Below are 24,294 nucleotides of genomic sequence, written 5' to 3'. Positions count from 1 at the left end.
AGTGAAAACCTTTGTGCCATTTTGGGGACAGATCATGAACTCTGAGGATATTAGGAGACTGGCAAGAGTATGGAGAGACCCATCAACAGAACCACCGATATACTATATAATATGACGTCTGAACAGAAAGCAATTAGATTAGTGGTTCTACAGAACAGGATGGTGTTAGACGTCATCCTAGCTGAGCGTGGTGGAGTATGTACATTGGTGGGATCTGCTTGTTGGGTTTTTGTGCCGGACTCCTCCCCTACCATATTCAAGGCAATACAAAATCTGCACGTTCTAAGTACGGAAATACATGTTCCCGAGGGAATTTGGGATCTTAGTGCTTGGTTCTGGGACTTTCTACATTCATGGGGATGGAAGCACTTTTCAGTCTTAGTGATAATCCTTGGTATTCTATTGTTCTGTTGTTGTTGCATACAATGTCTTCCTGCCATATGTTTGATGTTAGGGGGATGTTTTGCGCAAACTGTAGGTACATTAGGATCAAAAATACACGCACCCGGGAAAATGGATATTTTTTTTTTAATGAAGGATATCACTATCAAGGATCTAATGGCGATTGATATTTCTGAAGAATGTGATTCAGGATGTATGGACATTGAGATAGGGGTTTTGAGTAGATCGAATGGTTGAGTAAAGCTCTTGGCTTAGGCCAAAAGGAGAGTTTGTTAAACCGTAATCATATAGTGACTCCTTATTATGAATATTGGCCTAAATCCATTCACGTTACGCAGAAATCCGCGTTAGCAAACTTCCGATTTTGGGTTAACTTCGCCGCCATTTTAAGACTCATCCGGCAATCTGATTTCAACTCATGTTCCATGTTCTAAAATGGTGGACTGTGTTTTCGACTTGCAGTCAAGCCGAACGACCTTTGAGTTTCGTTAATGTTTAGGCTGACCGGGAGTAGACTGTTTAACTTATGCAAAGAAATCTTGCGCTTCATACGAACTGTCATTTAAGTGTTGTCTGCGATCACAAGCCTCATCCTCGTATAAACACCAAGACAATGGAAAGTAAACTCTGGTCGTATGCTTTGGCGACTCTTGGAAATAAGGCTTACCGTGGATCCGAGAACCTACAGCCTCATTGTATTTTCATGGACAATGTAAACTTGTTTAATCCTTTGTATAATATTGTAACATCTGTCACGTGAACTAGGCACGAACTGTAGCCTGCGAATTATTAACTTGGAGAGAGGCTGGACAATATTGCTAAAATGGTATAAATATGTCTGTTTGGATGTTAGGCACTCTCACTCCTCACTGTGTCTGCTGGTACAGACTGCGAGGTGTTGGGAGCCAGATAGCTATCTGTTTTGCTTTGTAAACTGTACAGTAATAAAAGATACTTGTATCTTTTCAGCCTGTGATTGGTGTATTTCATTTGTGGCACTAAGTCTCGATATTTCTTTGGTCTTTCAACCTGGCTACCGCTCCTTTCGCACATTTGGTGCACATTCATCGAGCGGTTCAGGCAGAAGCCGCAAGCAAACATTTTGGCCATTCATCTCTATCCGGATTTCGAAAAATCTGGGACCCCCCCCTACAATGTTTCCCCCTTGACGAATATGCACAAAACTGCTAAATTCAAAGGCTGGTATATATTATTTTTTGTGCTATGTTTCATGCAGATTTGTCAAACGGCTCCAGTTATAAGCTGCCCAAAAACTGCTCTTCATATGAGGAAAGCCAATGTAACCATAACTACAGAGTTGCAATCGCGGAACCTGTAATGCATTGTGTGAAGAAAATGTAGTTTTCATCCTGCATCGTTTTCCTTACCACAACAGTCGAACTACAGCGTATAAGTGTTTCTCAGTGTGAAACCTGAGATCTGAGTCTATGTTGGTTGCCTCTGTCATTTTAGTCAATATGCTGGTAAGGTATCTCAGCTGTTTGAGCACTCCCGAGGTCGATAAATGAGGGCCATCTTCTATTGGGTGATATTGTACTTAAATATGTTATATTTAAGCGATTTGGCATAAGTGCTATACCAATAACACATCATTATCTATATTATTGGTGTAGTAACATTGTTGATATTTTTGAAAGTACAACGCTTTTGCAGTACTATCAATTCCAGATGTAATTTTAACAGGTTTCTGATCTCTTGCCCATATGTTTCTTCCTAATTCCCCTAGCGCTAATGTGGTCCAAGTTGCCTTTTCCAAATGTGATTACCTCTTTTCTTGTTAACCTGCCAATACGATCTATGAATTACAGGGACAGTTTTAGATGTGCTGTCTTACATATAGGAACAGCTTCATTTTGTTCTTTCTTTGCAGTTTCACAATGTGTTGATGCTTACCCACTAGCAAGTCACACCTCACTTAAAAGCAGAGGGTATAGATGTTCTCTGCCATCTCTCTCCTACTCTACCAACTAAAACATTTGCAGCCCTGCTCTGAAGACCTTGTTTAGTTATGGGTTTATTTGGAGGGTCTAGATGGAATGTCCTGAGTCCCAGTAAATTGTCTTGTATGTGTAGACTGCAGTTTCTGTGGTAAACATTCATGTTGGCTTAAATGCTCAATATCAACAGTATGCATATTGAATAACAAAGGGAAAATAGCAAATACCAGTATGATCATCTGATTCTGTTTGTGACACACACACGTTGTTTGCTTCAAGGAATTCACAGCTCCACACGGTCTTAATTTTGTGAATGGGGTACTTTCAAATGTTCTCATTCAGAGTCACTGGATCGTTCATATAATTTTTTTATCTGCAGGTTTGTGAGACCATTTTAGCATCCGGGGAGGGTCTGGCTAGAAAGCGGAACCTGAGCACAGGTACCCCTCTCATGTATGAGTGGTACAGAGAGTACTACGTAGGACCAGCCCATGGTCTTTCTGGAATATACTACTTTCTAATGCAGGTGAGCTGTTAGTATCATACATTTTTTAATGACCGATTTACTGTGCGGCAGTCAGAACATGTTGTATACGAGAAAGGACCTTTGTAGGATATAGAAAAAGTGGACATGTGTACTGAATGTGGAATAAGGAAATTGAACGGCTATGGGACGATGTGGGTAATTTGTGGCGCTGTAGTGTGTTGGATAATGCTGCAGATCTCTGTTGGGGTGGGTGGTGTGAGAAAAGATGGGGATCTGAATGGGATCTTATCTGTATTTTTTAAAATCTTTTTGCTGTTTAAGGACTGCATTTGTTACCTTCACTGTGAACTAAAGCTGTATGTTTCTTGAGCCCCACGTGCATCACTTCACCCTCTGCAGTCCCTATTGGTAACCTGAGTGAGGGGGGAGTATAGTTGGGTCTTTTGGCCCGGGAAGGTAGCTCAGGGGCAACACGTTTGTCTTGGAAGCAAGATAACACAGAGCAACAAAGGTAGGAATCCTGTGCCCGTGCTAGGAGGCTGGTCTCCGGTATATAGCACGTAATAAAATATTATTTAATCAATTTAAAATGGAATAGTGGTTTTATTGAAAGTTCCCTTTGATAAAGGTCTCTGCTCGTGCACTGGAGCATTCTTGTGCCACATTTAAAATCACATATGGTGATAAGTATTGCATTCCTTGTGTGTGTACTGTGGCAAGCTAGACATAGGAGACTGACACAAAGACATTATTCAAACAGACCTTTATTGGAAAACTTAAACAATAACCTTCTCTAGTCTCTATTGCTAAGCTGAAATTCCTATGCTACAAAACAATCAAGTCCTCGGTCCAAACCCTAAACTGACATATCACTAACCTACTTGAAAAAGAAAATGGAAAAGTATTCTAAGCTGATGCATTCCTCAAGGTTACTCCACCCATACGAATTTAGTGGCGGCTGCTTTATGATCCCCCATCCACCGGTGCATAAAGTCTCTGAAGACTCTCAAGTAGGGTCCCTTCACAACAAACCTTTAGTGTCTCTTAAAGTTCAAAGGAAAGCGCGTTTTCCAAATAAACAAAATGCCACAAACAAGTTGGTTCAGTAAGGCTTCTGCCAGGCACCTGCATTTATCCCGTATTTGTGGATATTGGAGTTTGTCCTTTAGGTCTTGGAAAGGAAACTTCCAGAAATGCTGATCTCTGAGGTTTCCTGGTCATTCTGGGTCTCTGGCCTCAAGTAGGCTGTGGGCTTTTAGTCTCTTGCTGCTGCTGTTCTTTGGGTAACCCCTAAGCTTTGTCCTGCTCGGCACATGTTCTCCTCTTTGGCTCTGTGGCGACTTAAGTTCCTCTGTGGATTGCGAGATACACTCCGGCTGGTCCGGGTGTTCAGTGAAATGCAGCACCAGATCCAGTTCGGAAACCCAGCATCTCACCTGAAAGGGACCCTGTATTTAATGGTCATGCATAGGCCCATATATCCCACAAACATGCTGAACTGTAAGAAAAGGGGCCGAGGACATAGCTGTTATCAGGGCACTCCTTGCCCCTGGATGCGGAGGAGGGATCACCCCCAATGGGATCCCGCTTGTCCTGCCCACTAGGGTGGCTGTTGCTTAGCAGGCTCACCTCCCTAGTCCCAAATAGGCTCGTTCCCCCTTGGAGAGAAGGGATAAACTCCCTGTATTCGTCACAGTGCACTGAATCTGCAATTGTGCAGAATGTTGCTACCACACGCGGACACATATTTTTGTCTGATCGCTTTAGTGACAGAAAAGATAAGTACCAATATTGGGAAGTATATTTAGTTGTTGGTGAAGATCCCAAACACAAATTCATTTTAGTGCTGACTTATACCTAAATTATAAATTTCAGAGATTTTAATTCCACCCCCATCATGGCACGTTCAATATTATTCATAAACACTCACTGGGCTTCATACTAAGTTTGCCGGTCTGGAAACAAGGGTGCTGGTAAGCTTACTGGCACCCTTGTTTTCAGACCGGCAAACTATGTGTTTGCCTGCCATGGCCGCTGTGCCCGACAGGTCTAACCCTGCCGGACACAGCAGCCATGATAGGCAAACACTTCACGGAAGCGCCGGCAACGGTGCCGGCGCTTCTGTGTCCCCACTCCCATAGAGTCCTATGGGAATTGTATGGGAAAAGGGACTTGCAATTTACCAGCGCCTGACTTCCTGACTTCCCGGCCCGTGGGACTCGTAATGGGAAGTGCCGGTAAATTATTACAAGTCCAGCGGCAACCCGCTGGTAGCACCGCCAGGGTTACCACCGGACTCGTTATGAAGCCCATTCTCTCTGTGTGTGGGGTAATCGTAAAAACTATTTTTAACAAGCAGGAAACCCTTCCTTAAATCTGTGGAATATGTGGCTTTATTTTTTTCTTAAAACCGAGCTCCTTAAATTTTAGGATTTAATACTCTCCCATAGGATGGTATGTGCAATGGTGATTAAGCATATTATATTTGACACTAAAAGGAGAAAATGTTTCTTCCACCCCTCTCCTTGGTCTATGCTTACCATTTCTAGGCCTCTTGGGTCTGGTTTTAAAAATGGATTGCTTGAGTTTCTTCTCTAATTTTGACATTGCCTACTTATGGTTCAAGTGTCCAGATTATTCTTATGAGATAATATTCATAGAGGATGTCTCCATTTTAGAAACTTGCAATATTAACACTTGTCAGGAAAGTTTTATCAGAAGAAATAAGGTGAGTAAACCTTTCTTGGTCCTATATCACTGTCCTCCATAATTATGGGATGTCATTCTGGGAAAGGCACAGGACTGGAGCCTGCTGCTGCACTGCATTCATTTAAAAAGAAAAAAAAGAATTCAGCAAGGCACATGCATGGATGGGAACACACCTCTCTCAGGGGACCTCCTTCACTCATACTCCCTACCCCATTCAGTCCTTTTCTTGGGTTTTCACCTGGAGCTCTGTGTGGTGGCTGTGCTTATTGGGACCTTTATTTTTTTCTTTTGAGTACCTCCTATGCTAAAGACTAATACCTGCAGGATTAGGCCATGAATGTCCTGTACTGTTATTTTTCCTCCTCGGATTCACACACTCTAGTCTCCAGTGTCTTAGGCAGAGATCACACCTGGGCCCTCTGCGCTTGCTGCAACATTTCCACAGGCACTACTCTGCGACACCTGAGGAAGTGGGTGGAGGTTTTTCACTCCCTCTACAAGGATTTCATTGCACCAAAAAGTAATGTCCCCTTTTTAATCGTGCACCCACAGCTGAAGACATTCCCTATGTGTTCTCAGACCAGTTGGGTTACTAGTGACCTTCTGCTGTGCTGCTATTCTTGTTCTACTACAGAATCCCCCAAAGTTCTCCCTGGGTCTAACCTGGATCCCTCGAGAGGTGCCACTAATCCAGGAGAGGCCTCTATCATCAGGGTGTGCTTAGACATTCCAACTTGACATTTTTCTGGTGCCTGCACCGAGGGGACAACAGTGCTCCACCAGGTTAAGGGACATGGTACTGCTTCGGTGACCACCTACCTACGCTATCAAAGACCGACTTTCCTTTGGAGGTGTTTGGGGGACTCCTAATACCTGCAACCCGAAAACACCAGACTGGATCCTCTACTGCATAGTCCCATCATGAGACGCTCTGCGGTCTCTGTGACCTCCCTCCTGGTGGCTGATCCTTATTGAGCCACAGTTGTATCCCTATCAAAGGAAACCATCCATGCTCCTTAGAAATTTAACTTCAGGGTCTTCCCCAAGATGGCGGGCCGACGTAAAGTACAGTCCAAGGGGTACCATACAATGATTCATGTGAAGCCTTTAACAACAGAAGGGAGGGCACTGTGGGGGTGTAGAAGGAGACCAACAAGGAGGGGGTCATGTTTGGGGCTACACATTTTTATTTATAAAAGAAAAAAATATCTCCCTACTTCTAAGGGCTTTCCCTGCTTCAGCATATGAACACTTTAGGAGCCTGTCAGAATGTCTGTCCTAAAATAATATGTTCTCTGTCCTCTGCCAGAAAGTTAGCAATTTAACCCTAACAATTAAGTTCATAACAAAAGTCAAGTTCTTTCAGCAGAAGAATGACTCTCTTCCCTGGTGTCTTGCTTCAGTTTTATCGGGATCATTCTTTCAGAGTCCCTTCAAAACAGGGCCAGGGGAATGACTCCCTTCCCCTGGTTCTTTTGTCAAGGTTCTCCACAGCAATCCTTCAGCACTTTACCAAAAGCTTGTATCAGTCCATTGAACTCTTTCCAGGAAGTAGAAAAGCTCAGTCTTATTTGGCTTCCCTTCATCGTCTGGATGATGAAAATATTTTCCAGGCTCCTCTGTATCTTTGTAAACCTTTCACCAGTCTACTGTACCAGTGGTAGTGGTTGAGTCACTGCGATAAGCGAGCTGACTCCCTTTAGCCTTTGCTGGAGCAGTGGTATTGGCTTGGCCACTGTGACAAGGGAGATGACTCCTGTTGCACCCTGCTTGAGTCGGGGTATTGACTAGTCCACTGCGACAAGCGAGATGACTCTTGAACAAGAAAGGACCAATCACTCAATCCCAGAAAGATCCATTACAGATAATGCTCCATGGTGTAATGTAATGCAACAAAAGCACACCAAGGGCTTATTGGATTTGGACCAATTTGTCCTAGTTACTTTCCAGCCGTTAAGGAATATGTTTTGCCACAGAAAAACGTTTTTTGGAGAATGATGCGCAGACGATACATATATCGTTTGTTGGTTAGCTTTTTTCTTGTATTCACACGCTGTCCCTATTGGGGCTGACCTAATCCCTGTTTGGTTGACTGTTCTTATTTTTCCAAGGATTACTTCGGAGACAAAGTTGTTGGATTCTCCATATTGAATTCTGCGTAGCTAAATCCACACTAATGAAAAATCAGGTAAGGTCAAAAAGGCGGGTTGTCTTCTGAGATTCAATTTGGATTATATTGTATCTCAATCTTATTCCTTAAAGCATAATCTGCTCCTGGATTTGTTGTATTTGTTTTAATAACCAGCTAGCACGATTGTAGTCTTGGGGAGTTGACCTTTTTCTGATGAAGGTGTTATGATGGGACTCTGCGTTGCCGAGTACCACAGCTTTAGAAGCTAAAAATCACTCAGTGATGACGAACGGGAAAGTTACTAAAACATTTTTTCTTTGCTGTTAGGTGCCCTTATTATTCTTTTATGGACATCTTTTAGGCATGAGACGACTCACGCCTGGTAGGGTCGAGTGGTTTCAATGATCTAGTGGTTGGGAGCGTCTTCTTCAGGACCAATGACTGTTTAAGAGAATTCAATTCAATGAAACCATGCGATCTTCATGTGTCTCGGTACCGTGTGTATGGCTGCCTCTCTATGATAGGATAGAGACGCAGCCATACACACGGTACCGAGGACGTGAGCCGAGAGAAACGACTAACACACTCGTGCAACAGTAAAGATGCACCCTGCTGGATCAGTGGTATTGGCTTGACCACTGCGACAAAGAAGAACTCCTGATGCACTCTTGATTTTCTTCACTCAGTCCCCACCCCTGTCTTTCCTAATGCCTGCTTTGCGGGAATTCTTCACCAGTTCTTCATGGGGCTGCGGATCTTGCATCTTGCTGATCGCTTCTATTCTCCTCTTTGTTAACTTGCACAGCTCTGCGGCCGGCTACTGCTGTCTGTCACGGCGTCATTCCAGGACCATCCAGTCCACCCGCTACGGGTCACGCCACCACCACGGTCCTTCTCTGACCTCAGCATATCGGCTCCTTTCCGTTCAGTTGGACGCCTTACTTGCACCCCTTCGCTTGCCTCTACCCTCTCGGGGGGCTTGCTCAGCTTCTGCTCCAAAAATGCTTAGTTTGAACTTCCTGGGCTGCACTTGCAGGCTCTTGTCTTTTGAAATGGCTCTCTGAGTCCTTCCTCGCTTTTTATTTTGTTGACTCCGCCCTTGTGTAATGTCAACTCCATCTTTGAGTTCCTTGTTCATTCCTGTTGCCTCCTAATGGCTACCACATCACAGTTGCTTTTCCACATATCCATTCCAGGTGTTTCTTGTGTTCTTGCTTGTCCCAGTATACCTCACATTTGGAACAGTCAGTGTCTCACAGTAGCACATGGTCTCACTATCAATAGTGGATGAAAAGGGTGGCAATGAGGGAAGGGATTTATGTGTTGTGGTGGTGGTATGGAGGCTTTTCCCCAGTATGGACATCCTTATCTCCAGTAGGGGAGTCCTTCCATATGACGTCTTCCTGCATATAACCACCCCTGGACGGACTATAGGGTAGTGGCCTCACCTCCCTAGCCTCCTAGGAAAGGGCTCCCCCTTGGGGAGAAGTGACGAGACCTGGTGAATCGTCACTGCACCCATCCCTTGTAACCTTTTTGCAGAAGCTTTCTCTGCTGAAAGCCCTGCTTCCTGCCTGGACCTCGCTCCCTCGTGTAACCTTTCTCCCTAGAAGATTTGATACTGTCTGCTGTGGTGGCTCTTAAGATGAGCCCTCCACCTGCACCACCCTTGGTTCCCCCATCACCTGTACCTTCAGTGCGCTTTTGATTATGGCTCCTCTGACTCTGAAGGGGCCCCCACTCAAGCTCTTCCAGTGGTGCCTGCTCAGCTCTCACCTCCTAGACCTCCTACATCTCCTTTGGCCCCGAGGGCTCTGAATCACTTCCAGGCACCCCATAATCACAGCAGATATAGATTTGGTGGGAGCTCCCTTCATGGGTTCGAGTTTTCCATAAATCATTTTTCACCACTTAATGGTTTCTGGGATTTCAATTTACCCCTAACCTCCGTAGGAGATGGTGTTCTATCAGAGGTTTTAATGGCTAAAACAGTCAAGAATGGCCCTTTCCTCAACCAGATTTCATAAAGGGGGCCAAGAGAATTTGGGGATAGCCTAATAAGTTCACCCCCACTAACAGAAAACTTGATGCAATGTTCAGGTTACTGTCTGATGGTGAAAAGATATACCTGGCTTCTTATCCCCCTCGGCACAATTGCCAGCATTTTGTGTCTCACTTCGAGATGCTGATCACGACCACCTGCCGCAGGCCAGACTGTCCCATGGACTATAATGCCCTATCCACCTGGGGCAAGAACGTTTAACAACTTGAAACGTTGGCGAAAATTCAGAGAATTTTCCAGTGACCTTTCTGCAGACGAAAGGGACAATTCTTTAGCATTGGATCTTTCAGTTTCACATTATGTTTGAATATTCCCCCTGTCGGTCTGGGGATCCTCTGTAACATTAAAGCAGTTTTGCTTTAATGAATTTGAAGTTAAAACTGCAGTCATTTTAGTAACCTTATTATTGCATTTCCTTTATAAAAATGTGTGTAGTAGCCCACCAGTGTCCTTTTTGGTATATTCATCCCCAACCAATGGGACGTCTAGTATCAGGCTCCACCCAGGAGGTCCGCTTCAGATTCTAACCGCACATCGTGCTGAGGAGTCCTGTAACCTTTTTCTCCAAGTAATGAATCTGCTACTTTGAAAAATCTTCAATTGGAAAGACATTTTTCACCTGGATTGTCATTGCCCTTGCTTCTCTCAACAAACGATCAGTGGGAAGGGTAACAATGGAGACTAAATCCAAGAAATCTCTTTTTAAGCCCTATAACACCTATGGGTTTAAACATATGAGTATTTAACTGTGACAGTCACGTGAGCGTGACTCTGTTAGCCGTCGCGCATGGCACAAATAAAGTGGGCGTACCGGAGCTTGTCGGAGCGCGCCGGGTGCCTGTGTGAAGCAGACCTGTGTCCTGCGTATTCCTTACAGGTATGGGAGGCCAAGGCTATGGCCCGGGGGCATATTGAGAAACCCTACACTGGTGACGAGGAAGTGTCTGGGTAGGAGGTCCATAATGCAATGCCACGATCAGCGTCCGTATTACTTTACTGCTGACGCCTACCAGGTACGCCACACGCGCAGGAAGTGTCCCAACCTCCATCTCAAACTGTTGATGGTTACGGCCCCACACGTGGGATGCTCGTGCGTCATACGTCAAATTTTTGGAGCCTAAATTGCAGAGAAGGACACAGGGGCCACCAGAAAACATCTGGGGGGAGAGGGGTTCCATAATTTAAAAAAATATATAAAATGTTTTGTTTGTCTCCTCAAGCCACAAGCTCAACGCTCCGCGGTTGCTCTGATGGACACTACTTGGTATTCACTGAGTCAGAGTACATGCTGAGAGATGCATGGTGGCTGAACTCTCTAGTATAGAGAAATGTATTCTCCCTTCTCTTCTTGCGAGTGGACGGAGGAGGAAGGGCACACTAAGCTGTATCATTATATAAACTCACCACAAACCGGCAGGAGGTGGTTCGAGTGTGTGTGCTGCGCCCAGGTACATCATCACTTCGGCGGACTTGCAGCCTTGCACTCAAAGTGTTAGGTGCCTGTGCGGTCCGTGGTCAGGAGTGACAAGGAGCAGCAGCATCGCCACAACTCAGGAAGATGCCCATACAACAAGGTACACTGGCCCCCATGCCGGAGTAAGACATGTCAGGACCACCATCAAAGCTAGGCCCAAAATGGCTGCTGTGGATCAAGAAATTAGAAATGTATTTTCGGGCCACAGGAGAAACAGATGACAACGCAAAGGTAGTGACGCTGCTATATGGTGCAGGTTCAGAGGTTCATTGCATATATGAATCTCTCACTCGCACTGCGGACTTGTATCAGTCTGTGAAGGACTCGCTCAAGTAACACTTCCAGCCACTTGCTAACCAGCACTTTGAGCGTTTTGTGATGTGTAGCGAAAAGCAACATGATGAGAAATCGCTAGACAAATTCTGTGGAAGGCTACGTCAGCTTGCCAGCACATGCTGATAGGAGAACGAAGAGGGAATGATCCGCAACCAACTGATACAAGGCTGGAGCTCGGGAACATTATGTCAAGTCCTCCAAGAACCGGGGCTCACACTAACGCAAATCTTAGACATGGGAAGGTCCTATGAGCTTGCTGATGGCCGCGCCACAAAAATGGATGCCGCAGTCAAACAAGTAAAGAGTGAGGAGGTATGCGCAATTGGACGAACTGTGAATGCTGGCCCGTCGCGCCCACAGTGGCCCCAGAAGAGGTCATACGTCTCACAACCTTGCTCAAAGTGCGGAAATGACCTCCCACACACGAGTGACTGTCTGGCAAGAGGAAGAGTCTTTGGGCATTGCCGGCCACAGGTCATTTGGCCAGGATGTGCCGGGCTATCGCCCCAACTGCAATCCCTAGGGGGCCGATTAGAGCGTCTACTTACGACACGCAGACAGAAAGGCATAGCCACGGTGGAGGAAGAGCTCCAGTATCTGGCCATCGCAGAAGAAGACGACGACGACGAGGTGTTCTTTATATTGAACATTGAATCGGAAGACAAAAAAAGGCGGCAACCCACTTGCACGGTCGACATCTGTGAGACACCAACTCCAGTACTGATTGATACAGGCGAATCAGTATGTGTACTTGCGACATAACATTACGAGTCACTCCCTGGACCACCGGCCTTGGGGGAGACCAAAGCAAAGATATATTCATTAGGGGGTGCCCGACCACTTCCTCTCAAGGGAATTTTCACAGCTCCAGTCACGCATGCCAATAACTCCATCAGGGCAAGATTCTTCGTGACAGACGTCAGCCCTCACTCACTTTTGAGCTGCGCCGCATTAGAGGCAGTAGACATTGTGCATTTTGCACTTTCATTATATGAGGCAGACATCAGGGACATAATTGAAAGGGTTGCCGACAAATTTCAGGGAGTTGGAAAGTTGAAAGGAGAACCCATCAAGCTGCATATTGATGGAACAGTACGTCCGATGGTGGTCAAACACAGGCGCATTCCCTTCTATCTGCGTGCGCAATAGGAAAAAGAACTGAAAAGCCTCGAAGACGCAGACATCATTTAAAAAGTAGATGGTCCGACCCTGTAGGTATCCCCCATTGTGGTTGTGGGCAAACCCAAACAACCAGGTGCGGTACGCATATGCGTGGACATGAGGTTGCCTAACCTCGCCATAAAGCGGGAACGGCACCTGACGCCAACGTTGGACAACATAGTGGGTGAGCTGAAAGGTGCTAAGGTATTTACGAAGCTTGATCTACGCCCCAGATATCACCAGCTTGAGTTGCACCGGGATTCACGTTTTATAACCATGTTCACCACCCACAACGGGCTATACCAATACAAACGACTACGTTTCGGAGTCTCCTCAGCGGCGGAGGTGATCCAAAACGCCATCAGAAGGGCGCTCGCTGGGTTGGAAGGAGTTATCAACTTAAGTGATATATTGGTGTATGCTGCTTCGGAAACGGAACACATGGCCCGGCTGGAAAAGGCTTTAGTGAGGATCAGAGGTCTAGGCCTGACTTTACACCGCGAGGAATGTGAATTTCTCAGAAATAGCATAGAATTTTTTTGTTTAATTTTCCACTCAAAGGGAATCTCTCCAGACCCAAACAATGTGAGAAACATTCAAGACGCAAAGCCTCCAGAGAATGCATCAGAAGTGAGGAGTTTCCTTGGTATGGTAACATACTGTGGAAGATTCATTCAAAACCTAGCTTCCCTGTCGGAACCCCTCTGAGCCTTGACAAAGAAAGACACTGAATGTCTCTGGTCAGACACCGAAGAGAAGGCGTTCAACACTGTAAAGGCTGCTCTCATGGGGGGGTCCGGGGGTGAAATCATGGTGTTTTTCAACACCGGAAAGGAATCTGAACTGGTCGTGGATGCCATCCCTGTGGGGCTAGAGGCCGTGCTCATGCAACTGGATCTACATGGAGAAATGAGACCCATCATGTATGCCAGTAAAGCACTGACAGCAACCGAACAGAGACACTCCCAAATCGAAAGGGAGGGGCTAGCTATTCTTTGGGGTGGCAGACACTTTCGCATCTATATTCTTGGGAAACCAGTATCGGTCATCATGGACCACAAGCCTCTAATACCAATCCTGACTGGCTCCTCCTCCAAACCACCGCCAAGAATAGAGAGATGGATGCTTGCTCTCACAGAATATGGGGTTAAACAGCAGCACAGACAGGGAACTCCCAACCCGGCAGACTACCTGTCCCGTCATCCAAGGGGTGACGTTGAGCAGAGGACAAGGCCAGTGGGGGAGTGTGAAGACTACATACGCCTGGTGGTGGACGCGGCCATACCGATAGCCATGACACTGGAAGAGGTGGCTGAGGCATCCAGAGTGGATGAATGTTTCCCACTCATTCAGGAGGCAGTAAACAGTGGAGACTGGATAGCGACACTCACCAATGTGTCCAGCAAAGACCAAGACACTCAATGAGTGATTCAGCAGCTATGGAAAATCCGACATGAACTGCCTAAAATGGCAGAAGGACTCATTCTTCGAGGGCGGCAAATCGTGATACCAAGTATGTTGTTCGAGAGAATGGTTGAATTGGCCCACTGTGACCACCAAGCCACTGCAAAGACCATGGCAAGGCTAAGGACCAAGGTGTGGTTCCCGGAGCTAGAGGAGGAGGTCGATGAATATGTGAGCAATTGCATGTGGTGCCAGGCGGCTGCTCTTGTTAACAAGGAACTCTGCATTGAGTCCATGGAACGAAGCAATGTCCCATGGGACACTGTGCATGCAGATTTTGGTTCAACAGGGAGAGGCATGTACCTTTTGGTGCTAATCGATCAATGATGACGCTATCCAGAGGTAGAACTAGTTGACTCTACGTCTTTTGAACAAACTATGCAAGCTCTGGAGAAGGTATTCACAACCCATGAGCTACCCCGAGTCTTATGCTCCGACAATGGGCCGCCGTTTCAAGGCAGACAATTTGCCGACTTCATGAAGGACTATGGCATTGTGCATAGAAAGGTGACACAGGGTTGGCCGAGAGCTAACGGAGAGGCAGCGTGCTTTATGCGCACACTTAATAAGATCTTTCGCATCTCACAGGGACAAGGAGGTGAACTAAAATGGAACTTGTACCAGTTCCTCAGAGATTATCGGCCAACCCTGCACCAATCCACATGCATGCCTCCAGTGAAAGCCTTATTTAACAGATGCATGAGAGGACTTAACCCCGAGATGGATGGCCGAACACCGGGGGCCATTGACGACCAGAAGACAGCCGATGACAGGCAAATGCATACTGAGAAGGGGAACGCCAGGCGCATGCTGAAACTGCCTAAAATCGAAGTGGGCGACATGGTCTTGGTGAGGAACAGACACCCAGAAGGGAAGCTTTCCCTCAACTATGAGCCCACTTCCCTAGGCGTGACGCACGTGAAAGGATCCATGGTCACGGCTGCTGACCAGCGAGAATGGTAACGAGAAATTCATGCTTTTTCAAAAAGAACGCCGCAGAGGAACCCCATCCTGAACCAGCGATAGAGATGTCACCGGCACGAGAGACAGACCCCCGAAGACAGCCCGAGAGGTCATGATGGAGGAGGACACAATGGTGAGGGAGAGCAGAACGAGGGAAGATATCCCCGTGGGGAAGGCCGGAAGTGTCCGGCGAGGTTCAAAGACTATATCATGGTACCCGAGTTGAAGCAAGCCGGTGGATGATGGTGGTTGCCCACGTTGGGCCCAGACATTGCTGCCAATAGTTCCACATATTTGTATGTCATGTTGACAGTAAGTTAAATGTTGAGCACGACTAATGTTGTTATGAAAAAGAAGGGATGTGAAAGTCACGTGAGCGCAACGGCTCTATTCGCTGTCGCGCGCAAATAAAGTGAGCGTACCGGAGCACGTCAGAGCACGACGGGAGTCTGTGTGAAGCAGACCTGTGTCCTAAGTATTCCTTACACGTACGGGAGGCCAAGGCTGTTAACGGGGAACCCGGGGGCATATTGAGAAACCTCACAATACCCAAACCATAAACCTGTGGAGTGTGACATTTGCTGCACTTTCAGTGCTTAAACACTGAGAGACCGTCATAGACGTCTCATATGCTGGCTAAATGAGGGTAAATATCCTCCCTCTGAGTCTGAATCAACCAAATGTATTGCCATCAGGGGCTCAGTGGGGCTTCCAAAGGTGTAGATCAGATGAGAGACAGCTTTCTGGTTTTAGAAGCCAGAAGACAGCAAATTTGGATTTGCCCGCCAAAACCGTTGTCTCGTCGACATAGTCAGCGCGCATGTGGCGCCACATTGAAAGCGGATACACCGTCAACGACAAAGACAGAAAGGCCTTTGTCTTCAGGACCGGGGTCCCTGTTGATGAAAGATATACCCCAGTCTACAAGACCGTCAACACTGGGCCGACAAAACCAACGATGACCCTATGGACCACGACTGCGTTGCTGAGAAAGTCAACACCGGTTCTGCTGCTGAAACCGTCAACACCTGCTCTGTTGACGAAACTACAGGCGCTGACGAGGCCGTCAACACCGGCTCTGTCGTCGAAACTGTTAATGACACCGGCCATGGAGAAATCCACAACACTGCTGACCAAGAGTGCACCATCCACGGGGGGTCCAAAAAAGCAGACAAACCTCTGGTAAAACCTACAGGCCCCGCCGTCAATGAGCTCAGTACGAGACCACAAAGAATTGAACAGAGACCAGAAAAAGTAAGATCCCAGCGTATGCAGGGGTCAGGATCTCAAGAGGGGTTGTAAAAATCCACAGAGCAACTGATGGTGATTAAAATTCCTTTGGCATCTATTCCTCAACGGGGACAAAAGCCTGTCACTATCTCCAGTGTCTTCCATTATGCCAGAGCAAATCCTAGAACATCACATTGATTCTGTATCCAAGGAGAGGTTCTCACCGGCTTTCTCTGGGGATGAGTTTGACCCCCCCCCCCACCTCCAAGGAGATCACCACCTCCAAAGTTAAGGTCTACGGCCTCACCATCAAGAGAGCTGTGACGAATCCCAAAGTATTGTCAATGTGTTAGATGGGAAAGTCCCCCCTTGAGGCCAGGCTGGGGAGGCCGCTACCCGATAGTCCCCCAGGTGGTGGTAGTCAGCAGGAGAACCTCATGGGGAGAGAGGACCCTGTCGAGAGCAGTGACTAAATAGGGAGAACAGTAACCCTTTAACCCTCCCACCTTTACCCCAACCCCTTCTTTGTACCCTCCACCTGCACTGTTGTAATAACTCCCTAGTGGAACCCATTAAGGAAAAAAAAAAGGTACACAATATTCAATGGTAGTACTGGAACGAGGAAGAGGACGCGAGTAAGGAAGATTGCCAAAAGGAACTAAGGTATACGCTCCAGCCTTTTTGACAGCGTGACTGGTCCGCTGTCATTTAAAGGCAGAGCGGGGAGAGATGGATGGCATCTTTGTTCACCACTCAGTGTGGATCGAACACTTCACAAGGGCTCTGCAGACACTCAGCAGGGAGAAGGCGGATGACTCACAAGAGAAGGGCAGACTGCAGAGAAACCGATGCGTGGGAAGCAGACTGTGGGAGGGGAAACTTACCTGCTGGTTACCCGGGGCTGCCACACGGACATCCAGGCAACGGGAAACTGCAAGGAGAGTAAGCGAGGTACATCAGAAGGTCCCGCTGAGCCTGAAGAGCCGCCATATCTCCTGGGAGAGCTGCAAACAACTGGAGAGACGAGGCAGAAGCCCTACAGGTGCCAGAGTGGCTTGTCAGGTCCATTGCTTGGATCTTCTTGCAGGAGTGATGCTGGCCCACCAGTCCCCCTTGATATGCCTGCCCAATAGTTCATAAAATATAAAACTACCCAACAGGCAAACCCAAGGGGAAAGGGGAATGGAGGAGAAAATAACAACTGCAGATCTTCACTGTTTTCTGAAGACACGACACTGGTTCCCAGAATATTAGGCTCAGTAGATGGTTAACTCTTTGGAACTGGATTGTGGGAGTGTCATCAATCACGTGTGTCTGTGAAATCTAAGCACAAAAAAATATACAGATTAAATAAACTCTTTTCTGTATGTAGACTTCCGTTATTTATAATATTAACTAACTATTATCAAGTACCTGCTGCCTATGCTAGATTGCTGATAGGCATTTATAGTTTGGCTTTTGTATTGTTAGATGCTCTTCTAATTTCTTATTAGGTTAGATGGCTTGATGCACAAAAAACAAAAAATTCAGCTGCTTAGAAGACCGCGACGTACGCGCATTTAGAACGAAGTAGAAATAATGACACGAAGCAAAAATAAACCGCGTGCTAAAACGGTCACTGTAACTCGTAGCAAACGCAGTAACCGTTCCACAAAAAGTAAATGAATTCACGGAGAAAAAAGCCGGAACTCAACACGACGCTACTTAACAACACTAGTCCCTTAAACCAGGAAATGAAACTTTAAAGTGGCACGTACGAGCAAACTCTAACTGATTCCTGAACAGGATTGAATTCAACAGGAAATGAAATAAAGAGACGCGTGTTATAAGTATTATACCTTACAATACTAATTAAAAAATAACACGCGTACGTTAAGTGAAAATATAAAGCTATATTAAACCAAAATGTCACAATAAATATCCTAACCCTATACTGTAAAACATAAACACTAACTTTCATAACCGTAGACATAGCCGCGAGAGAAAAAAGATAAATAAACGCACTTTCGCTTCTCACACACGCAGCCACGAGAGGAAAAAATAAACGTACATCAGAATTTTCTTTCATAGAATGTGCGCGCAGTTTAATTCAAATAAATGTTCTCAAAAATGCAGCTAAGTACAGTTTCTTAAAGTTTTAAAATAAACTTCTTCCTGAGACTAATTGAAGATAGAAACATTTCACTGTAGATAACTTAGCTTGCTTCATCTGTAAATTGGTCTTGAAATTTTCAACAAGTATCTCTTCATAAACGAACTTCTGTAGAAATTTATCTCACTGTAAATTTTTACTCAAAAAGGATTTTTATAATAACGTATGCTAAATATCCTAAGAGCTAAATAAACTACAACCTTCCTCTAAAGAAACTGGAATGAAAGGCAGTTTAGAATGTTGTGAAATGTTCCAAGCTACCTCATAATATTTTTCTACCAATCACTGGTGTTGCGCTGAACCTCCATCTTGGTTTGGGGAATTAGGCACTTCCTGTATATAGTTGTCATTAAGGAAACTTATCACAATATTGACACATTAAAATACTAAACCCAAAATCAAACATCACTCAACCAATGCTCCTACTAATAATGTAATAATGAAGATTAAAAATAAATGTTTACTTAATTCTTTTGAATGCAGATTTTCTACAGTAATTTCTCATTGGAAATCTAGAAATGTGTCATGGAATCCTGACAGTACCCCCTCCGTAATGCCCTGACCCAGGGCCAACTTTTTCAGGATGTAAATGATGAAATCTTTTTACCAACCTAGGGGCATGTACATTTTCCACTTTCTCCCATGAACGCTCTTCAGGACCATATCCCTTCCAATCAACCAAGTATTGAAGTTGACCACGAACAATTCTAGAATCTAAAATAGCTTGCACTTTAAATTAATTCTCATCATTAGAAAACACAGGACCAGGAACATCATGCATTCTGGTATCCTTCCTAAATATTTTCAATAAATTCATAGGAAAAGTTGGGTGAATTTTTAATCCTGATGGTAACTTCAATTTCACAGATACTGGGGAATAAACCTTTTCTATCTCAAATGGTCCAATATATCGTGGACTAAATTTATTTCTACCCTTCAAAGGTACATTCTTTGTGGACAACCATACTTTGTCTCCGACCTGATAATTTGGTTCTTTTCGACGCTTTCTGTCTGCAAATTTTTTGTAATTTAGTTTACTTTTATTCAAGGCCTGAACAGCACATTTCAAATTTTGTTCCATAGCATTCAACCTACTTTCAACATCTGGAACCTCAATTTCATCCAAAACCACTCCTCTCAAAAATCGTGGATGGAATCCCTGATTTAGAAAGAATGGGGACATAGAAGTTGAATCTTTAGTAGTGTTATTATAGCAAAATTCTGCCAACCAAAGTAATTCCAACCACTCCTGACCTGCACCAAGATAGCATCGTATATACTTCTCTAACTCTTGATTCACTCTCTCGGTTTGACCATTACTCTCAGGATGATAACTTGTTGTTAAATTAATCTCAATTTTCAACTCTTTGCAAAAAGCTTTCCAAAATCTAGAGATAAATTGAGACCCTCGATCAGAAATTACTTGATTAGGTAAACCATGTAATTTGACAACATTTTGCAGGAATGCGTGAGCTAACGATGTCGCTGTAGCCGTTCCCTTGATAGGAATAAAATGACCTGCCTTAGAAAACACATCCACTACCACAAGAATAGTAGAACAACCCTTGTCAGGCGGTAAATCCACAATATAATCCATTGATACCGTATGCCACGGACGAGGAGGAACTGGAAGTGGAACTAAATACCCTGCAGCTTTCTGATGATCAGACTTAGAACGAATACAAACATCACAAGTTCTCACATAATTCTCAGAATCTTCCTTCATTCCCTTCCACCAAAATTCTCTTTGAAGAAGATCAAAAGTTTTCTTAATTCCTGGATGACCAGCCAAAGGAGAATCATGACAATTCTTTAATGCCTCAATCCTCAACTCTTCAGAAGGCAAATACAACTGTTTTCCAACAAAAGGTAAACCTTCCTTAATGTGACGTTCAGAATCTTCTGCCGCCCAAACCAACAGTTCTTCGTCAGTAAAAAATTGCAAAATTGACTCACGAAAATCCTGAACCTTTTCAACACCAGCAATGACAAAATTCTTTTCTGCAAGCAAAGGCATAGATATATAAGGATCATTCTTCAAACCTCCAGGAATACACCTAGATAAAGCATCTGCTTTTCCATTCTGGCGCCCAGGTTTGAACAAAATTACAAAATCATATTCTGCAAAAAATAACGACCAACGTAATTGCGTTGGTGTTAAAGTTCTTGCAGACCGAAGAAAAGTTAAGTTCCTATGATCAGTTAACACAGTAACCCGGTGTCGAGCACCCAAAAGATAGTGTCTCCATTCAACAAAAGCTGCCTTAATTGCTAACAATTCACGATCAGAAATTGTATAATTTCTTTCGGTAGGTGAGAATTATTTTAGAAAAGAAAGCTACCGGATGAAGCTGTCCAGTAACACGATGACATTGTGACAATACAGCACATATAGCACAATCTGAAGCGTCCGCTTCCAAGAAAAATGGTTGTTCAACATCAGGATGTAATAAAATAGGTCCAGTAACAAATGTATCTTTTAGAAAATCAAACGCTTTCTCAGCTTCATCATTCCATTCAAACTTCACCTCTTTCTTTAACAATCTTGTTAAAGGGGAAATGATTTGTGAAAAATTTTGTATAAATCTGCGATAAAAATTAGCAAAACCAATAAAACTTTGCAAATCTTTTACCGAAGTTGGCTGTGGCCAATCTCGTACAGCTTTCACCTTAGCTGAATCCATTTCTAGACCTTCGGGAGACAAAACAAAACCTAAAAATTCTACTCTATCTGTGTGAAATTGACTTTTTTCAAGTTTTGCAAACAATTGATTTTCTCTTAGCTTAGTCAATACCTTTTTAACATGTTCAATGTGTTCATTCAATTCTTTAGAAAATATTAGGATGTCGTCTATGTATACTACAACAAACACATCCAAATATTCTCGAAGAACTTGATTAATGAAACATTGAAATGCAGCAGGGGCATTACAAAGGCCGAATGGCATGACCTGGTACTCAAACAACCCATATCCAGTCCGAAATGCCGTCTTCCATTCGTCACCCTCTCTCACTCTTACTAAATGATATGCTCCTCTGAGATCTAATTTAGAGAATATCTTAGCACCTTGAATTCTGTCCAACATAACTGATATCAAAGGTAATGGATATCTATTCTTAATTGTGATCTTATTCAAAGCTCTATAATCAATACATGTTCTCAAGGTCTTGTCTTTTTTAGGCACGAAAAATAATGGTGAAGCTGCCGGGGATTGAGAATGTCTAATAAACCCATTGGCTAAATTTTCATCAATATATTCCTTTAAATGTTCATTTTCCTTTTCTGTCAATGCATACACCCTTCCACAAGGTATAGGTGCTCCATCTTCAAGATCTATTCTACAATCAAATGAACGATGTGGGGGTAACTCCTTAACTGCTTGATTATCAAACACATCCTTAAACTCTTGATAACAATCTGGTAAACAACCAGAAACAGCACCAATCAAATGCTCATTAACAGCTCCAGCAGCCAAACAAACTCCTTGAATTTCAGAAATTTTTTCCTGATCCCATTCTTGAAAAAACATAGAACATTGTTCCTTACAAATTTCTGACTTGAACTCTACCGTTCTTCTTCCCCAATCAATATACGGATTATGTAATGTTAACCATGGCATTCCTAGGATTATTTGTAATTGTGGTGCGTCAATTAACTCAAACACAATTTCCTCACCATGTTCTTCACCAATTCTCATCCACAACACACCTGTCATTTTTGTAATTAAACCAGAAGTCAACTGTGTACCATCCACCGCCCTCACTTGTTCAGGAATTCCCTTAATTACCACAGGCACTCCCAATTTTTCTGCTAAAGTTAAATCCATAAAATTTCCAGTAGCTCCACAGTCAATCACACACGGACCTCCACACCTTAGTTTTCCTTCCCAATATAAGGATACATTAAGAGTAATATGTGGTATTGCTGTCTGAATGGTATTTGCTACTACTTGCCTTTTCCAGGAAAAGAAGGAAATCGTTTAGGAGCACGTGGACATTTTCCTACAAAATGTGTTCCATCTCCACAATACAAACATAGTTTTTCTTTACGTCTTCTTTCTTTCTCTTCTTTAGATAAAGGTCCTCTGATCAAATTCTCGCTATTTTGTCCTTTAACAACTTCTTTTCCAGAATTTTGTTCCATTTTGGGTCGTTCACTTCTATTCCAAGTTCTGTTTTCAGAAAAATTTCTCCTCTTTTCTGATCTTCTTTCTAACAATCTCAAATCTAATTGTATTACTAAAGAAATTAAATCTTCACAAACTGTGGGTTTCTCTACTATTGTAGCTAGTGCATCTTTTAATTCTTCTCTTAATCCTCTATAGAATATTGAAGCGCTCTTCTCTTCAGGCCACTCACTCTCTTGCACCAATGATCTAAAGTGTGTAATGTAAGCTACCAACTCTCTATTACCTTGACGTAATTCTAGTAGTTCTCCATCTACACTTAAAGATGAAGTTCTTTTGTCAAACATTTTACGGAATTCGTTTTTAAACAGATTCCAGTCCCTAAGTTCTCTTGCACCTCTTTCTACAAATGGAACAGACCATGCTGACGCCTCTCCAGTTAGATAAGAAATTAAAAATGCCACCCTTGCCGTTCCTGTAGGGAATGCTTCCGGTCTACATAAATAATGTAATTCACATTGCATTAAAAATGTCTTTAATTTTCTGTGATCTCCACTAAATCTTTCTGGTGGTGCTAATGGGGTTGATACCAAAGAAATTCCCGGTGTTAAGTGTATATCTTTTTTCTCTTCTACATCATCTATTGGCCATTTAACTCCTAACTCAGGATACAAAACTGGTGGTTCTTAGAGGTTCCTGGAGTCTCAGATCTATGTACATAACTATTTAATTCTTACATTTTAACTCCCAAAGTTATTGTCTCGCTTTTAGCTAGCTTCAATTCCTCTTTAATTTCCCTCAACATTTTTCCTATGGCTCCCAAACTTAACTCTGATTCTGGTTCCATCATCACTCAGGCAAGATTCAATTACGTGGGCCTTTCATTCTGTCAGGTCCATTATTTGGATCTTCTTGCAGGAGTGATTCTGGCCCACCAGACCCCCTTTATATGCCTGCCCAATAGTTCATAAAATATAAAACTACCCAACAGGCAAACCCAAGGGGAAAGGGGAATGGAGGAGAAAATAACAACTGCAGATCTTCACTGTTTTCTGAAGACACGACACTGGTTCCCAGAATATTAGGCTCAGTAGATGGTTAACTCTTTGGAACTGGATTGTGGGAGTGTCATCAATCACGTGTGTCTGTGAAATCTAAGCACAAAAAAAATATACAGATTAAATAAACTCTTTTCTGTATGTAGACTTCCGTTATTTATAATATTAACTAACTATTATCAAGTACCTGCTGCCTATGCTAGATTGCTGATAGGCATTTATAGTTTGGCTTTTGTATTGTTAGTTGCTCTTCTAATTTCTTATTATAGAATTCGTAATGAAAATCAATTTTCAATATTCTTGAAACGTTTTGGATATTCTTTGAATTTATGTTGTAGGAACTCTGAAACTTGCTTGCTTGAAGAAATAATGTTTTACTAAAGTTCTCAAGTCTCTGTTAAATAAACTCTTCTGAACAAATCTTCTATCAGCTTTTATTTTCTTGTATCTGCATATGTAAATATATCTTTCAAAACTGTATTGTAGACTTTGGATGCTCCACGGAGGTTAGATGGCTTGATGCACAAAAAATGAAAAATTCAGCTGCTTAGAAGACCGCGACGTACGTGCATTTAGAACG

The 24,294-nt window shown here is 43.8% G+C and overlaps 1 protein-coding gene across 3 annotated transcripts in view; it reads left to right on the top strand.

Annotated features, from left to right (window-relative positions):
• The window catches only part of LANCL1 (LanC like glutathione S-transferase 1), a 675,259-nt gene that overhangs the window by 272,683 nt on the left and 378,282 nt on the right, over positions 1 to 24,294 (top strand). For 2 of the 3 annotated variants that reach the window (XM_069615910.1, XM_069615909.1), the window contains exon 6: positions 2,740 to 2,886. The exons of the other annotated variant lie outside the window; for it this stretch is intronic. In XM_069615910.1, coding sequence (XP_069472011.1) covers positions 2,740 to 2,886 — 147 coding nt within the window. The remainder of the gene's footprint in view (positions 1 to 2,739; positions 2,887 to 24,294) is intronic. 3 annotated transcript variants of the gene reach the window in all.

The sequence above is a fragment of the Ambystoma mexicanum genome, chromosome 9 (assembly GCF_040938575.1).
Source record: "Ambystoma mexicanum isolate Mex_15411 chromosome 9, UKY_AmexF1_1, whole genome shotgun sequence".
NCBI lineage: Eukaryota > Metazoa > Chordata > Amphibia > Caudata > Ambystomatidae > Ambystoma > Ambystoma mexicanum.
This window is presented reverse-complemented; position numbering and strand designations above follow the sequence as displayed.